Source organism: Acipenser ruthenus, chromosome 14 (genome assembly GCF_902713425.1).
Source record: "Acipenser ruthenus chromosome 14, fAciRut3.2 maternal haplotype, whole genome shotgun sequence".
In the NCBI taxonomy this organism is placed as follows: Eukaryota; Metazoa; Chordata; class Actinopteri; order Acipenseriformes; family Acipenseridae; genus Acipenser; species Acipenser ruthenus.
Window position 1 is genome coordinate 32,726,981 of NC_081202.1, and position 15,335 is coordinate 32,742,315.

The 15,335-nt window shown below is 40.0% G+C and overlaps 1 protein-coding gene and 1 pseudogene across 4 annotated transcripts in view; both read right to left on the reverse strand.

The window, feature by feature from the left end:
- Positions 1-28: 28 nt before the first annotated feature.
- Positions 29-5,225, reverse strand: LOC117420040 (adipocyte plasma membrane-associated protein-like; annotated as a pseudogene).
- A 2,321-nt stretch (positions 5,226-7,546) lies between these two features.
- The window catches only part of LOC117419333 (ras association domain-containing protein 3-like), an 81,283-nt gene continuing 73,494 nt past the window's right edge, over positions 7,547-15,335 (reverse strand). For all 4 annotated transcript variants that reach the window (XM_058986396.1, XM_034031982.3, XM_034031983.3 and 1 more), the window contains 2 exons: positions 12,387-12,502; positions 7,547-10,934 (listed from right to left, as the gene is read on the reverse strand). In XM_058986396.1, the coding sequence (XP_058842379.1) occupies positions 10,785-10,934; positions 12,387-12,502 (266 nt within the window). In that variant the 3' untranslated portion in view covers positions 7,547-10,784. The remainder of the gene's footprint in view (positions 10,935-12,386; positions 12,503-15,335) is intronic.

Below are 15,335 nucleotides of genomic sequence, written 5' to 3' on the forward strand. Positions count from 1 at the left end.
AGACGTAATTGTAAGTAACTCTGCACCCTAGTCTCTGTAAGTCGCCTTGGATAAAGGCGTCTGCTAAATAAACAAATAATAATAACAGTCCAAGCACAAGCCACACACAATCAGACCTAATGACATAGTTCTGTTGCGAGCGATGCACTGATTGAAAGGTAGAGGGAGTTTTGAAATAATACTTTGGGATTGCACAGTGTCTCATTTGGTAAAAGCAGGAGCGTGTAGGGTGCAGGGTCAGTAATACAGGGGAGCACAGGTTTGCATCCTGGCTAAGTAACTGCTGTTTGATGGGTATTTAATTCAAGAGGCAATGTTGCATTAGCACTGGCACTCCAGCAAGTTAGAGGCAAAATCGTCAGGCTGATCACACTTCAGCAAGCTTATTGGTCAGTTGAGCTGGCTGTTGACCTCCAGGGGCCATTACGGACATCCATTTTCAAGCTCCTAGGTGTAAAAAGGAAACCGGCTAGTCATGGGATTGGGGGATGCTCACTGATTGCTGTGGTGAGGTAACATCATTGCGGTGAAAAATTGTGAGGAAAATAAAATAAAAACAACTCCAAATAATAGTCCATTCACTTACATTGTTTACAGCACCTACTTAAAGGGACGCTTCAACTTTGTATAACAAATAAGTAAATCTGTACTTCCTGTATTGATGCCCTGCGAAGCAAGATCATGTAAAAAAGGATCTTCAAAATCTCCCATCATTGCAAATTACCGTATTATAAGTGTTGGACAAAGCAATTTGCCAGCGATTATGTTGCAGAGAATCCTGCCTCGATTGAGATCAAAACCAGATTACAAAAAGCAATTCTTGTTCTAATGTGCCCCTTTGTTCATTAGATGGCTACACTCTCCACACTGTACGGTGTACTTCCTGGAAAGGTTAAATGTCCACCATACAGCAGACAGTTCATTGCAGGGTAACATGCTCCGTACTTAGCCCCGTCCCAATTAAGAACATGAGTGATAGTGATTCATAAAAGTAAAAGCAGCGATGATTTTAACAAAGTGAATTTAATTAAAAGGCATAATAGTTACCAATAAAATATAATGGCACAAATTAAACTGAAGAGCCATATAAAACGAGGTGGTGGTCTTGGAAAATACTGCACAATGACTGCAGTCCCCAAAAACAGCTGCTCTTAAATGCCACTGTAAATCACAAACGTTTAAGATTTTATCTTTCAAAGTGTAAAAGGGTATCCTCTGGTTCAGTGCAGGCAGTCACACTGGATTTAAAGGCCCGTGGTATTCAAAATACACTTAAAGCAGCTCCCAGAATCATGTCTATACTTCAATACACCTGGTACACCGTCTCATTGAAATTCAGATCTTGGTTATTAAATCTTAAACGTAAAACAAAACAAAAATACTAAATTGTTATTGGAATGCTGTGTCTTTGCCTTGGCAATGAAACGTTTGAGAAAGGGCCTGAAAAAGCCTGGGAATCGAGTGGTGGACATGCCAACCCTGTAAGTCCCTTTGCTGGCCAGCTGGATGTTGTCTGGATAGTCAGGCATGTTATCAATGAAGACTTCCTTCATGCCAGCCTTGAGGGCCTTTCAACCAAAAGCAGGAAAAAGAAAAAATAAATAACATGTACCGCCACAGCTGGAAATGCAGTAACAGAGGCATCAGTGTTGTGATAAAGTACACCACATGAAAAAATGTGTGATAAAACATACTGACATGTTCCAGAAATCCCAACATTCCGATACTCAAACTGGTGTCAAATAATGTCCTAACCAAGTTTCATAAAGTGGACAAGCGGTTCTCTAGATCAGGAGTTCTCAAACTAGGAGTCGGGATCTGGTGGGGTCGAAGAAAGATTCCAGGGGGGCCTCGGTTCTTTCTTTCTTTCTTTATTTTATATTTGCTGAGAATGTATGTGTCTAAGTGTGCGGTGGCTGTCTCTAATCAAGCTGAGAAGGTATTTCTCGTACAGTCTTTACTGTGTCAGGCTGTCATACAAAAACTGCAAGAGATCACCCTCAGAGACATTATAGGTGTAGGTGCTGCTTACAGGTTCCAATGGGGATGTGACTTTAGCTTCCTGAGGAATTCGAAGAGAAGCTTTTACAATTTCACCGGTCTAACAAACAGTACCAGCTTGGACAGATCAGAAATGCTGATCAGACCCCCCCGTATTTTTCGACATGTCAAGCAATACCACACTTCACAAAAATGGAGAAAAACAGGTGTGAGTAATCATGACTGGAAATGAGAAGCAGCACATAACTAATGCTCTGTGTGATAGCAGACGGCCGCAAACTGCCTCCATATGTGTAATTGTGGTTGTATCTTTGTAAATGCATATTTATTTGATGTTTTATTTTTTCCTCAAATTGAGCATGGGAAATTTGGGCTGCGTCTTAAATTCGAAAGAATAAAAACTTTAAAATTATATATATATGTATAAAACTTCATGTTGATATTGGACTCAGCTCTCGCCAAGATAAGCACGAACTAAGGCATAGCTTCTTGTACTGTAAACTAATGTGCTCCATCTGTGTTTCCTTCCATCTTATGATGTAGATATCCTTCTGCCTGAAGTGTAATACTGGCTCCAGAGATCAGCCTATTTTGCCTCCCTGGCGCATCAGCACACACAACGGCTACAATGCTGGTTCCAGGGATCAACCACAGTGCGGCCTCTCTAGTGCATCAGCATGACAACCGTCTAGAATAAGCTGAGTAGGTTACTTCTCTGGGGTCTTCAAGTGGGCACCTTCCATCCTTGGTGTTTCATCGACTAGCCCACAACACCTTAAGAAGGCTCGACAGTGATTCTGGCATCCCAGCAACACCCCCCTCCGTCCCCCACTCAGCTAAGCCCAGCTTACTTACCTTCCTTTACATCGACATTGCTTTCTTTCTACTGTGCTTGAGATCTCCAACCAGAATCTTTTCCTCTCAACCAGAGCCTGTTGCTGCTCCTCTCTGCTGCTTCAGATAAGTTCTTCACTATGCATCGCAACTGTTGACCACTGAATCTGATGTCAATCTGAGTACTCCACCCACCGAAGTATTTATCCAATGCTGGTCTTGGCTATCAGCAGATACTCTTCTTCTGGGGAGAAGGCGATTCCCTTGGCCATGCACAGCCCGTCCAGCAGGGTCCTCAATCTCCCGAGATCGAAGGACAGGAGACAGCCAAGATGATTTGTCTCGATGACCTGAAGGAAGCACTTTCATCACTGTGCTGATCTATAAAGTTGGTCTTTCCATCCCTGGTCTTTGTTCCAACCCTGTTCGCCAGTAAATCGTTTGATTGAACTGTATAATTTTGTTAGAACTTATACAGCGTAAAAAAGGGAAGATCGGCCAGGTGAAAAGAATAGCCCAAATTGAGCAGTTTAATTTAAGATGCACAGATTGTAAGTATGTGTGGATGCAAGTATATTTGGATTAGCTGCAGATGATAGTAATACTGTACATCTAGGAATTGAAGCAAATAATACTCAATGTACATGAATGGAGTGCTGCAGTTATTCACAGATGGAGTAATTAGGAAGTGGGAGATTTGGTATTTGGCCTGTCATTGTCATTGAATGGCTTTTCTTTCTTTTTTTTTTTTTTTTTTTTTAATTGTTATTTTACAATGAGTTTAATAAGACACACCTCAACTTGTTACCTACACGTGGCTAATCAAGCTCATAGTAAAACCTAGAATGGGTGAAACTGCTACGCAATCCCTGGTCCCTCACCTTCCTCGCTGGACACAAGCAGGGTCTTCTCCCCAGTCTGTGGATGACCTTTGAAAAGCCCGAAATAGGAATCTGCCACTGTCCAGTCTCACCCCATGAGGTCTCCCACACAGCGGCTCGCTGTCCGGTCTGTAATGTTATAAACTATGTATTTATTGATCTGGTTTGCTTGTTTTTTTCTCAAAATGTACAGTACCAGAACCTCTTTTTTTGTTCAGGACTGCCAGTGGATACATTCTTAAAAAATAAATTGAAAAACAATTGTAATTGTACAGTTCTGAAATTGGTCGCATGTCAGGTCGCATGTGTCTTCCTCCTGTCTTCAGTTGAGAATAATCACCGCTTAGGGGAATAGTTTGGCTAATTAAGATGTCTACGGAGCAAGTAATACATGGTTATTTTAATATCTGTATGCCAATATAAGTGCTTTTCAACCCCTGGGCCTAGCCTATACACTTATTTTTTTTACTGTTATATTAGATTCACTGTATTTCTAGATCCAATGGAGTCTCAGCATTAGGTAAGAAAGCTTCATTCTGCAAAGCCGCTGGACTATATATAATTCTCACAATGTACAGTGGGACAAATTCTTACCAGTAAAGCAAGACACCAACATTTTTATAAGGACTACCGACTAGCAGTGCCTTTCCATTGTGCTTGAATGGGATGCACTCCCTTAAAGTTTGAAGTCCCAGATGTGGAGTCCTGTTCTGCTCCAATGAGATCAAGATAAAGAGTTGCACAGCTGTGTCAAACTGGGGCAACAGCACACAAGGACTGATGAACAGCGTTTAGAACACAGAACTTCCTTCATGGTCTCCCTGATTACAGAGGGAGGGAGCACTCAGTGACAGTTTCAGATGACAGCTCTACACTGGACAGACTCATCAAGCAGTCCAACCCGCACCCTTCATCCACAGTGCTTAGCCTTTCCTTCTATACCAGGGCTTCTCAAACCTATAAAATGTTATAGCTAACTTGAAATCTGCAACTGTTTAAGAGCTGAAAACAAGTAAAAAGGTCTAATTAAGCAAATTATCAGTTCAATTAAAGGGTCTAGTTAAGTAATTAAGAGCTCAGTTGGAATGAAAACCAGCACACAGGGGGTCCCCAGGACTGAGTTTGAGAAGCCCTGTTACATGTTTGAGGTCATGTGACGTGCCAGTGCGATTCACTAGACCTCTGTAAGATGCATACGAGAGCTCCGTGCTACTACACCTGCCCCTCAGAAACAATATAAAACTCCTCACTATACTGTGATTCAGTTATATTGCAGTACTGGAGTTGACTCCCCATTTCAACATGCCTCTGATTATTACTTTCCTGGGTTGAACTGGCTGTCTACAGGCCACGTTACTGTATTTAATAACAAAAGCAAGTCACTTGTTTATGTAATCTTTTGGTTTGCTTGTGCCATTTGTTTAGCAATCCAGTAGTTACTTCTGTACTGGTGCAGTATGGAATTTGTGAATGTTACCGCATGCCCTGCAGCATACAGTATTTGCCCATTTTTCACGTGTGTTACAGTTACATTATTTATTAGCTTATTGTTTAGGTATCTCTCATTATAATGAACAGCAACAGTTGCAGAAAACCACCACTGGAAGGCACAGCTCCATTGTGTACTTCTATTCAAAAGGACTTATTCAAAAGCAGCCACAGCTAATAAACCGACACGCATCTCACCTGCTGTGCACTTCTATTTGCTAGTTAGGTCTCTCGTGTACAAGGTATTAATACAGCAGCTCAGACAAAGTGTTCCGTTTGTGGTTTGGCTGACATATTCTGGTCAGAAGCCAAGTCAAATCCATCAACACATTTAGCTTGATGTGTATTTATCTGTGCATATGCTGCAATTACGCTTTGACTTGCATCAAGATGAAACATACAGGCTCTTGTAGGAGCTTGTGTATGCGATGCAGAATCTCACAGCAGGGGGCAGCTTGGAAAGAAAAAAAAGAAAATCGAATTACAAGATAATGACTGATGAATGATAAGTGGCACCAGTGCAACATTCAAGCATGCAAGATTACCCTGCAACAGGGGGTTGAAGATCAGAGGGAGGCCAGGAAATTGCCAGAGCAAGGGAGCACACTGCTACAAGGGGTTTCATTATTTAAAAAAAAAAAAAGTTTAATCTTTCTGTACACATACTCCCAGAGCAGAGGGGAAATAGAGAAAGAACAAGGTTCAATTTAGTTAAGATGCTTCCAACCAAAGTGTCTGTAGAAGTGATCTCACCCTTTTGAATACATTTCCTTTTTTTTCTGGCAATATACTTACTATGCACTAGATGGTGCTAGAACTTACTGATATGAAGACAATTCAGCTGATCTAGCCTACATCTGTGGAAGACAGCTCCTAAACTCAGTCAAAGCACGCAACGCGCATATATAACACACACACCACAACATTTATTTTTGTTGCAATAAAAACTACAGCTATTGCCTAATGTTTTGCATCACCCTATATAAAATTAACTAATTTTGCTTCATGAAGTCGAATGAAACCTGCTGAATAATGTTATGTTAACATACTGAATTACATAGCGCTTTGTAGTTTTCCCATATACTTCACAAAAAACTAACAAACTGAAAAATGTGACAGTCTAAATCGAACATGAAAAAGCTTCCAATACACTTTTGCAATAACATTTTTGTAGTTTCTTCGATTACATGTTCTCATCGGATCTAAATGACGTTCCTATAGCTGTACTCTGAATGATACACATCATAAAACGGTAAGGGGGCAGTAAACAAACTGGTAGGTCAATAAGGCCTAAACGTTGTTTTTTTTTTTGAAGCGTGTTTATTAACACTAGGTGCTTTGAAGAATGAGAACCACTAATAAACACTCTGCAAAACAGATGGATACACTGCAGGGTAATTGTTCCCTGTGTTGTGAAATGCTCTTAAGAAACCTATCTGTGTCTTACCTGTGCGGGGTAAAAGCTGATCAAATCGAGTCCTAAAGCCAAGGAAACAGTGTCACTTTTTCAGGAACAGTGGCTTGAAACCTGTTTCCAGGAAACCAAGTTTGAGGCAACTTTGCTGTATCAAACCTCAAGTCTCCCCTGGTGTGCCATGCAGTGGCCTGAATCCTAGTCTCCTGAAACCTTCCAAAGTTAAGCCACAAAGTGGTTTCTTTAGTGTTTTTTTTAAGGATACAGTACTTTAGCAGGTACATGCTTTCTTTGTCTCATTCTATAATAATGCATGTTTCCGGATTTCCTCCTCTTCAAAAAGGAGTGGCTGCAGAAAGTCAACAAGAAGCAACAATAACTGCAAACACTGCTCCTATGCCTCGGGCAGGACAGTACAGACAAGATGTTTGCACAAGTCAGGGGAGTCTCTTCTCGCCCTCCTTGACAGCTCTGTTTCAGAAACAACTGGTAATGTATGCAGAGGTGGTTTAAAGTGACACTACCAAACAAATAATGACTTGACTCTGTCATGCACGGTCATTAGTTGTACAGGTCTCACATGTGCAGTTTTGAACCATGGACTCGGTGTTCATTTTAAAATACATCCAGTAATACACTAGGTTAAATAACTGGTTTGCAAGCCTGTTTTTATGTATTCTTGCACTTTCATTTTATCTGGAGAATCAATTTGCACCATATCTTCATTTGCTTCTTTCCTGTCATCAACCAACCAGCTGCTTCCCCTGTTGACCGCAGGGACACGCTTGGACTCAGAAGACACCAGCGGAGGTGAAATAACCCAATAACATGGAAATGCATGACAGGTAAGACAATGTAATTATTTTGTAGCTAGAATTGCAAAAGATCATTAAGGAATTGTGAAATACAAAATCACACTCTACATTGGTTTTGCCAATTGCAAATTTTAATAAATGAACAGCGCCTCTCTTGTAAAAACAAAAAAAGCCACATTTGGCAACAAATCTGAAGAAACATTAAGTTACCTATAAAAATAAATCTTGACTTGCATCAAACACATAAACAGAAATCACAAAACCTTAGACTTTCAAAAATTGCTCAAACCTTTCTTGCAAGCTAACAAATTTTGCATATCTTTTTTTTGTACCATCAATATTTTAAATGTTTACCAGAAACCATTTTTTAATTATTATTTCCTGAAATGAACACTTAGACCAAGGCCATACAGTATAGGACTTTATTAAATGTAATATTTTTTCATATATACATTTTTTTTTTTTTTTTTTTAAACCAGTGTGAAACTATTAAAACAAGCACCCACTGCCTCATATTTGTGTATTGCCCTAAATCAGAGGGGTGTATTATTTCCATGCATAGGAAACTGTAGTGCATAACAATAGACTGCCTTACTGAAAGAAACTGTATTCCCTTCCTCAACAATACTTACCTAAACATATCCCCAAATAATTGTATCAATAGACAGTGTTCTTACTACAGCCCCAGCAACTTGGACCCAATTAAAGCCTGCTTTAGTATCAACCCCATCCTGGTTTTGACCGAAATCCAATTTATAGCCAATTGAGGGGGACAAACGGGAGTCCAAACTTTCTCTTTTACAAGATACCATTTCTTTACAACAAACTGTAGTTTAACAATTTCACAGTAAAAAAAAAAAAAAAAAAGAAACACACCACAACCATTGCTAGGTTAAATAGCTTTTCTAAAAACTACAAAACAGGAATTCATAAATGAATTGTCTTGCTTAAACAGTCAATCACTTACAGCAGACGCAGCATTAATTATAAAAACAAAAAAACACACAAAGAGAATCCCTGAAAAGGTGTGGTAAAGTGCCCCAAATTCACTTGCTGATTAAAGTTTTCAAAAATACAGCTCACAAGTGTGCTACAGTAAGGTGCACCCACGCGGCACTCATACAGAACTTCTCCATAGGCGCTGAAACAGATTGTCATAAATGGCTTAAGAAACGCCTGTGAAAAAAGTGCCTAAAAATGAGACTTAAATAAAAGGGCTAACCAATGCTTAAAAACCCATATTCTTCCCTCTTGATAGTATTGCAAACCCCCCACCCCTTATCTATTGGCAATAGTATTTTGGTTCTTTACTAGCATTTTTCAGGATGTGTAGATTTTTCAGTTCATTAAACCAGACCTACAACACAGAACATTCCAGAAAGCTACAACAATCTTGTTTTGTGCATAAAAGTAAAAACTAACAAGGAAAGGGGGGCCAGTGTTATGCTGCCAGTTATAGGGCAAGACAATGGATTGTAGAAGTCTTGGTTAGCAATTTTTTAATTGATTGATTCCACTAAACATCAGGCCCTCTGCTCTTTAAAAGTATCAGAAGTCTTTGGTTAAAACAAAATAAATAACAGTATTTGATCACCCTAACAAAGTTACAAACCTCGGGCATATTATACGTACAAATTCAATAACCGGTAAATGTGCAGTACAGCAGTTGCCCACTAGATGTCCCCTCAGCGTGTAACAAAACAAGCCTTTGACAGGTTGGTCTCCCTCCTACAGTATATCTGCGGATCAGTGCCAGTGCTTGCATTGTGAATCAGTACCACTCAAGAGACTCGTCATACAGTACTAATTGAAAAAGACGTGAAATATAGAAAGACAGAGGCTTGCATGCGATCAGCCGCCTCAGAGTTTAAAAGGACCGGGTAGTCTAGGAAATAAGGTGAAAACTGTGACAGATATACATGCAAGTCTGTGATGAAACTAGTATTTACAACTATTAAGACTGCTGTAGATCACAGTCCTGTGTTCACAGCTTGTAGAAGTGAGATTAAGGCTTCAAGCTTTCCACTATATATATAATTGGGGGGAAAAAAAATTACAGTGATTGTGCATCAATGTAATATGAAGTCAGACTGAGGTCTTGTCTGCAAAAACCCTTGTTAGGCAATCAAAATCATGAAGCTTCATCATACATACTGTACAGCCCTATGTGTCTTTGGACACCAGGAGGTCAGCTGATGAACTGAAATGCTGCTGCCACCAACATGAGGTTTTGCTCTGGGTTTCATTTGATTGTCAAAGGCGGTGCTAAAGGAAAAATAAATGAATTCACCTCAATCCCTGGCCTCCTTTAAAATTCCTCAGTATAGTCTGTCATTGCACACTCTCTGCGTGGTAATATTAGAAGACACGTTTAAAAATGCTGGTTTTAACCGTCCTCTCTCTGCATGGCATCAGAACGCATGTTTTAAAAAAGGCTGGTTTACCTTCCTCTACTTTCAGATTAAACTCCACCTGCCAGGCCATGTTTCACTCCTGAGATTAAAGCCCCCTACTTAAAACATTCTTACTGTAGTGAGAATGTACAAACAAACTGGTTTCTAACCTACCCTATTTCACAAATAATTAAGCAAATGTTTCAAATTCAGTCGCAGGCTTGTTGCCTGCCTAATCCCTCATGCCATGTCCTACTTACTTTTTCCCATTCCTTCTCTCCCTAGCCATCTTCCCTCAGACCAGCTTACCTCACTTGCTCCAACCCTTCTCTTCAACCCACAACTCCCCATCGCCCATTCTTCCCCCTCCTCATCTCGCCACACTCCCTCACCTTGCTCAGATCCTTCCTATCAACATCTCTCCAATGCTGCCCTTACTGGAACACACCAACCACGCATCTCTGACACTTCGCCATTCCAATTGGAACAACCCACAGTGCCGAATGCGTCCAGTGAACTTGCTTCTTGATAATTTCTTTTTACTCTACTCAGTTAAATCATATTATATGCACATTTTCTTTTCTCCACTCCTGCCTTATAAATTAAAAGTGACAATAAAAAAAAATATTTACAGTTCACAAAATATCATATACAATAAAATAAAAACAATTGATTGTCTTTCCGATTCACAGGCTGCAGAGGTAACCTGCCCAGACAGACAGGCAGTGCTAGATGACGAGTAACATCAACACGCTTGCAGACGTCAATAAATATTTGTAGCGTGCAAGCCGTTAAATGCAACCAACTGCACAGATCCAAAAGTTCCAGTTTTTATGGTAGCTCGTGCACCAAATAAAAGCACTCCATTTATTTTTGTAAAGCAGCCAGTCCTGCAGTCACATGCCAGTCCCTGCTAAATGCATGCCACTGTGGCCTCTAGACTTTGTTTGGCTCCCTGTTAGCCTGGCTTCCTCTGTCCTTGCATCGCCTCCTCCAGTTTCTGCTTGTAGGTGGCATAGCGCATCGTCAGGGAGCTCAGGTGGTCGGATTCCTCTTTGTCCAGAATCCGCACGAAGTTCTGGAGCTCTGGAATAGAAAAGGCATCCCACTGCGGGTGGGAGAGGGCATGTTAGAAAGACAGCAGGAGAGATCAGGGTCTACAGTGAGCTTATGAAGTGCACAGCCAAGGCATTATTCAGCTTATATTGCAAGGCTCATGTCCAAAGCAGCTATCTACAAAGAGTCAACACCCACAAACAAATATTATTCCAGAATACAGGACAACATGAAAATTACCAAGAGTCATGCCAATGTGCATATCTGTACTGCTGCTCTGCCTATTCAGAACCAAGTAACTTTACAGAAAGTGTCATACTGAAAACAAAAAATGGGCTTTAGATGTAGATTTTTTCTTTTGTTAAATTAAACTAGTCTTTTTTTTTGCCTAACCGCATTCTTCACGTGTCTAGTTTACACATGCAATTTAGGGACAGATAGTCTCCAACCTAAACCAGCAAGTCGCGAGAGAGAGAGAGAGAGAGAGAGAGAGAGAGAGAGAGAGAGAGAGAGAGAGAGAGAGAGAGAGAGAGAGAGAGAGAGAGAGAGAGAGAGAGAGAGAGAGAGAGAGAGAGAGAGAGAGAGAGAGAGAGAGAGAGAGAGAGAGAGAGAGACACACACACACTCACACAGGGGGTCAAAAGAACATGTCCCTTTATTCTTTCTTTGAGGTTATAATTTGATAGGAATTCTGATTTTATGGTTTTATTTAGTTTGAGGACTTTGGACTCCCATATAGTGCAGATTTCCTATTCTGAACTCGAGGGGACTGGGAATCAACAGAATACAAGTTGAGGCTAAAGTAAATATATCTGCACACAGTATAAAGTTTCTTTAGATTTTTGTCGTCAAAAAAGGTTTTAACATTAGTCCTATGTTCATCAGGTTACCTACAGCTATGGTCAAAAGTTTTGCTTCACTTAATTTTAGGATGGAGACAATTTGACAGTTAGTATATGGAAAAACTACAAAGCGGTATATAATTCAATATGTTAACATAACACTATTCAGCAGGTTTCATTTGACTTTATGAAGCAAAATTAGTTCATTCTACAGGGTGATGCAAAACATTTGCCATAGCGGTATACCCAACTATCAGATCTCACAATATAATTAAAAGGGACTGTCAGGTGTATAATTGTTGTTGACATAATTTTCCATTTCATAAGTTTGTTTCCCAGATTTAACCCTAAAACCCCCTACATAAACTCAGTCTTTTCGCTGTTAAATTGAATTCTTTTTGAAGTCTCTCGGATCAATTTCTAGGTTTTCGATGCCAAAAGACTGCAGGTGATCCAAAAACGAGGGGAGGAAGAAGCTAAAACCCCCAACGGAACATTTGAAATGTCACTGGTTATAGGGCACCGATTGAGAGATTAAAGACAGGGATGCCAGTGAAGAGTTCAGCATCATGAGGTAAACAAGGAAAGACATGCCGAGGCAGAGTCGCCTGTACAAGAAATGACTGCGGATGTTATGCAGTGATAATGGTGCAGTATCTTACCATCACCTCTCCTGTCTGCTGCTCTCGCAGTACAAAGCTCAGAGTGTCTGTGTCAGGTCCCGCCAGCAATCGTAGGTAGAGTGGGTGCTCCCCATCCGACAACTTACACACATACACTGAGGGGGAAAAAATAAAAAATAATAAAAAGATAAATCAACAACTGAAATCGGCACCTCTGAATACTCACTGTGTCACCCTGCTTTAAAAAGGGCATGTGTTTAAAAACAAATCAAATATTCGGCAAATCAGTTCACATTAAACCATGTGCCCCTGCCAAATTATCTTCCACAACAAAGCACAGAAGTGATGCAGTGTCCAGCAGAACACATTCAAATCATTTTAGCGGTCAGTTAATACAGCGGACCTCAATACAATGGACCTCAAGCTGTATGTCTGCAAAGGTTGCCAAGGAAATTCTAGAAACTTCTCTAAAAGCAACAAAACAGGAGGTATTTCACCGTTGTGGTGAGGGACAGGCCATACAGTAACTACACAATAAACATTCACTGCAGGACAGCTTTTTTGCAGTTAGCTTTTACTGTAGGGGACACCCAGGGATGGAAATAAGACTCCCATTCCTGGTTTCACTACAAGTTTAGTAAGACTCTGACCCGAGAATAAGAGTAAGACCTGAGCTTGTTACATATACACTGTGGCTAGGTCCCAGAAAACAAAAAATGGTTTGAGAACCTCAGAGTTAACACATTAAATAAAGCTTCCGATTGATCTAAAATACTGGTCGCTCTAACAATACAGTAACTACACTGGTGTTTTCTATCCTAGGAGCATTTAACCTATTATGACTGAACACTATAAAATACAGTGGAATCAGGTTAATATTTCAGGTGGCTGTATGGTGGTATGTTAATGAATAGATTATTAAAATAGACGCCATTGATTCCAGATGTAACCCTCAAGAGAACTGTGTGTTTACAATCTTATTACCTGCAGTACAGGATGGACAGCAAACCTACAAGAAACAGTACTGTAACTCGCATTAGAATAGCAAAATGGATTGGTTGAAATAAAGATGAAACATTGAGTTTTCTGAATCATTTCCAAGGCTGTCCTGGAAGACTATTGTTTTTGCAATTTGAGCTTCCACATGCGGGCGCACACACACACACACCCTTCCGGATGCGTCTCTGCTGTTGTAATTGAAGGCAAATCCCAAAAAGGTTAAAACACCCTTCACAGGTTACATTTCTTTAGACCACAAAAGTATATTTCAACACACTCTGCTGTCGATTAACCAGGGAGATTTACTGTACAGTACAATTTTGTTATTTTTTAAATACTGGATTGAATGAAGAGCTTCTCCATTTTAATGAAATTAATTAATCTTTTTAAAAACCACTCAATTGATAATTGGCCACAGTACTTCCCACCCCTGGATGGCTAACCTCCTATGACACATTTCAAAAAAAAAAAAAAAAAAAAAGGGGGATCTTAAAACAAGAGAGAACTTGTTTTGTACAAAATTCAGTGACCAGTATTGCACAGATACTGTAGTTCCAATATCTCAGTCAAAACATCCAGCAATGAACTGTGCATAGCTATTTGAAAAGTAATAACAGATAGCAAGACACTAGTGCCCTTAAATTCAAAGTGTTTCCTTCAGTCTAATTAACGCCTATTTTTTGGACTGGGGAAAAAAAAAAAAAAAAAATTCCATGTTAATGTTAAAAAATGGAAAAACAAAAAAAAAATAAATAAATAAAAACATTGAGAGTGTTTAAGAGAACTTGAATTATACATAAAACTTGGTTTTGTTTTCGTGCTGTAAAATTACACAGGTGTTTCACCTCTTTCAAAAAACAGGAGTGAATTAAATACTGTGGCCCATGCCATCTAAAGAAGGCAAATCATTTAGATATTACAACTACATTATTTAAGATAGAAAGAGCAAACATCACAGCCGATCTTCTGGAATTACAGAATGTCAGAATTATGTGCAAGGCCGGTGTTTTGGTTTTTTTTAATATGGAATACAAAAAAAAAAAAAAAAGGTCACCTCTTCACAGAACCCTCAAACTGCACGAGATGACTTTTTATTCAATAAGCAGTCCCCAGCACAGGACGTACAAACTCCTTTAGTAACAGCGATACCCTTTGCAATGAGTGGATGTGTGATGTTTTGCAAAAGTGTATCAGTTATGAACCCAATGATCTCAAAACGGTCCGACTGGATAACATCTTGAAACCACCCTCTCTAAAAATAAACACAGAGTCTTCTCAAACATGCCAGCTATTCCATCCTTCAAGTGGAGCTACTGAAAGGTTGCCTTGCCTTTTGTGCTTCCTCTAAAATAATGGGCCAATAATCAACTTGGAAACAGGCAAAGTGCTACATATAAGAGTGTTGTAAAATGTCAGGGATCAGTTTATGTAGTTAGACATCCCAAGATGCAGCAAAGTCAATCTGCAAATCTCCTTTAGATCTACCTCACAAAGTTTTATACAGATTCTGAAATCCCTGTGATACAGAGGCAGGTATTGGAAATTGACTGTTCTGGAGGCAAGAGGCTTAAAGGTTAATTTGCCACAGATAACCACAAGGTTCTCCCGTTCCAGGGGTGGTTTATATAAGTAATTGCAGGGTGCGGCTGTGATGCATTATAGTAACCCTGGTATATTGCCATTTTAAAACCGCAAGTGGTCTGCTCATCTAATCAGTCTATGGTAAAGGGGTTCTCCAACATTTGTCCCCACAGAGACCGCCAGTGGCTGTTCTTGAGTTAGTGCCAACCTGCCCACTCAGCTCCACACTTCTGTGTCCACTCAGCTCCACAAGGCCGGTGCCTCCCTGCAATTCACAGCTGCATATCTAGATGGGCCAGTTTCAAATCCACGCCCAATCTGCACATCCCAGGGATGTCTTTATATAATCCCTTGTAAAGAGTGCATATTTGTGTTCGCAAAGCTACATACTTGTGCACTCGCTTAAGC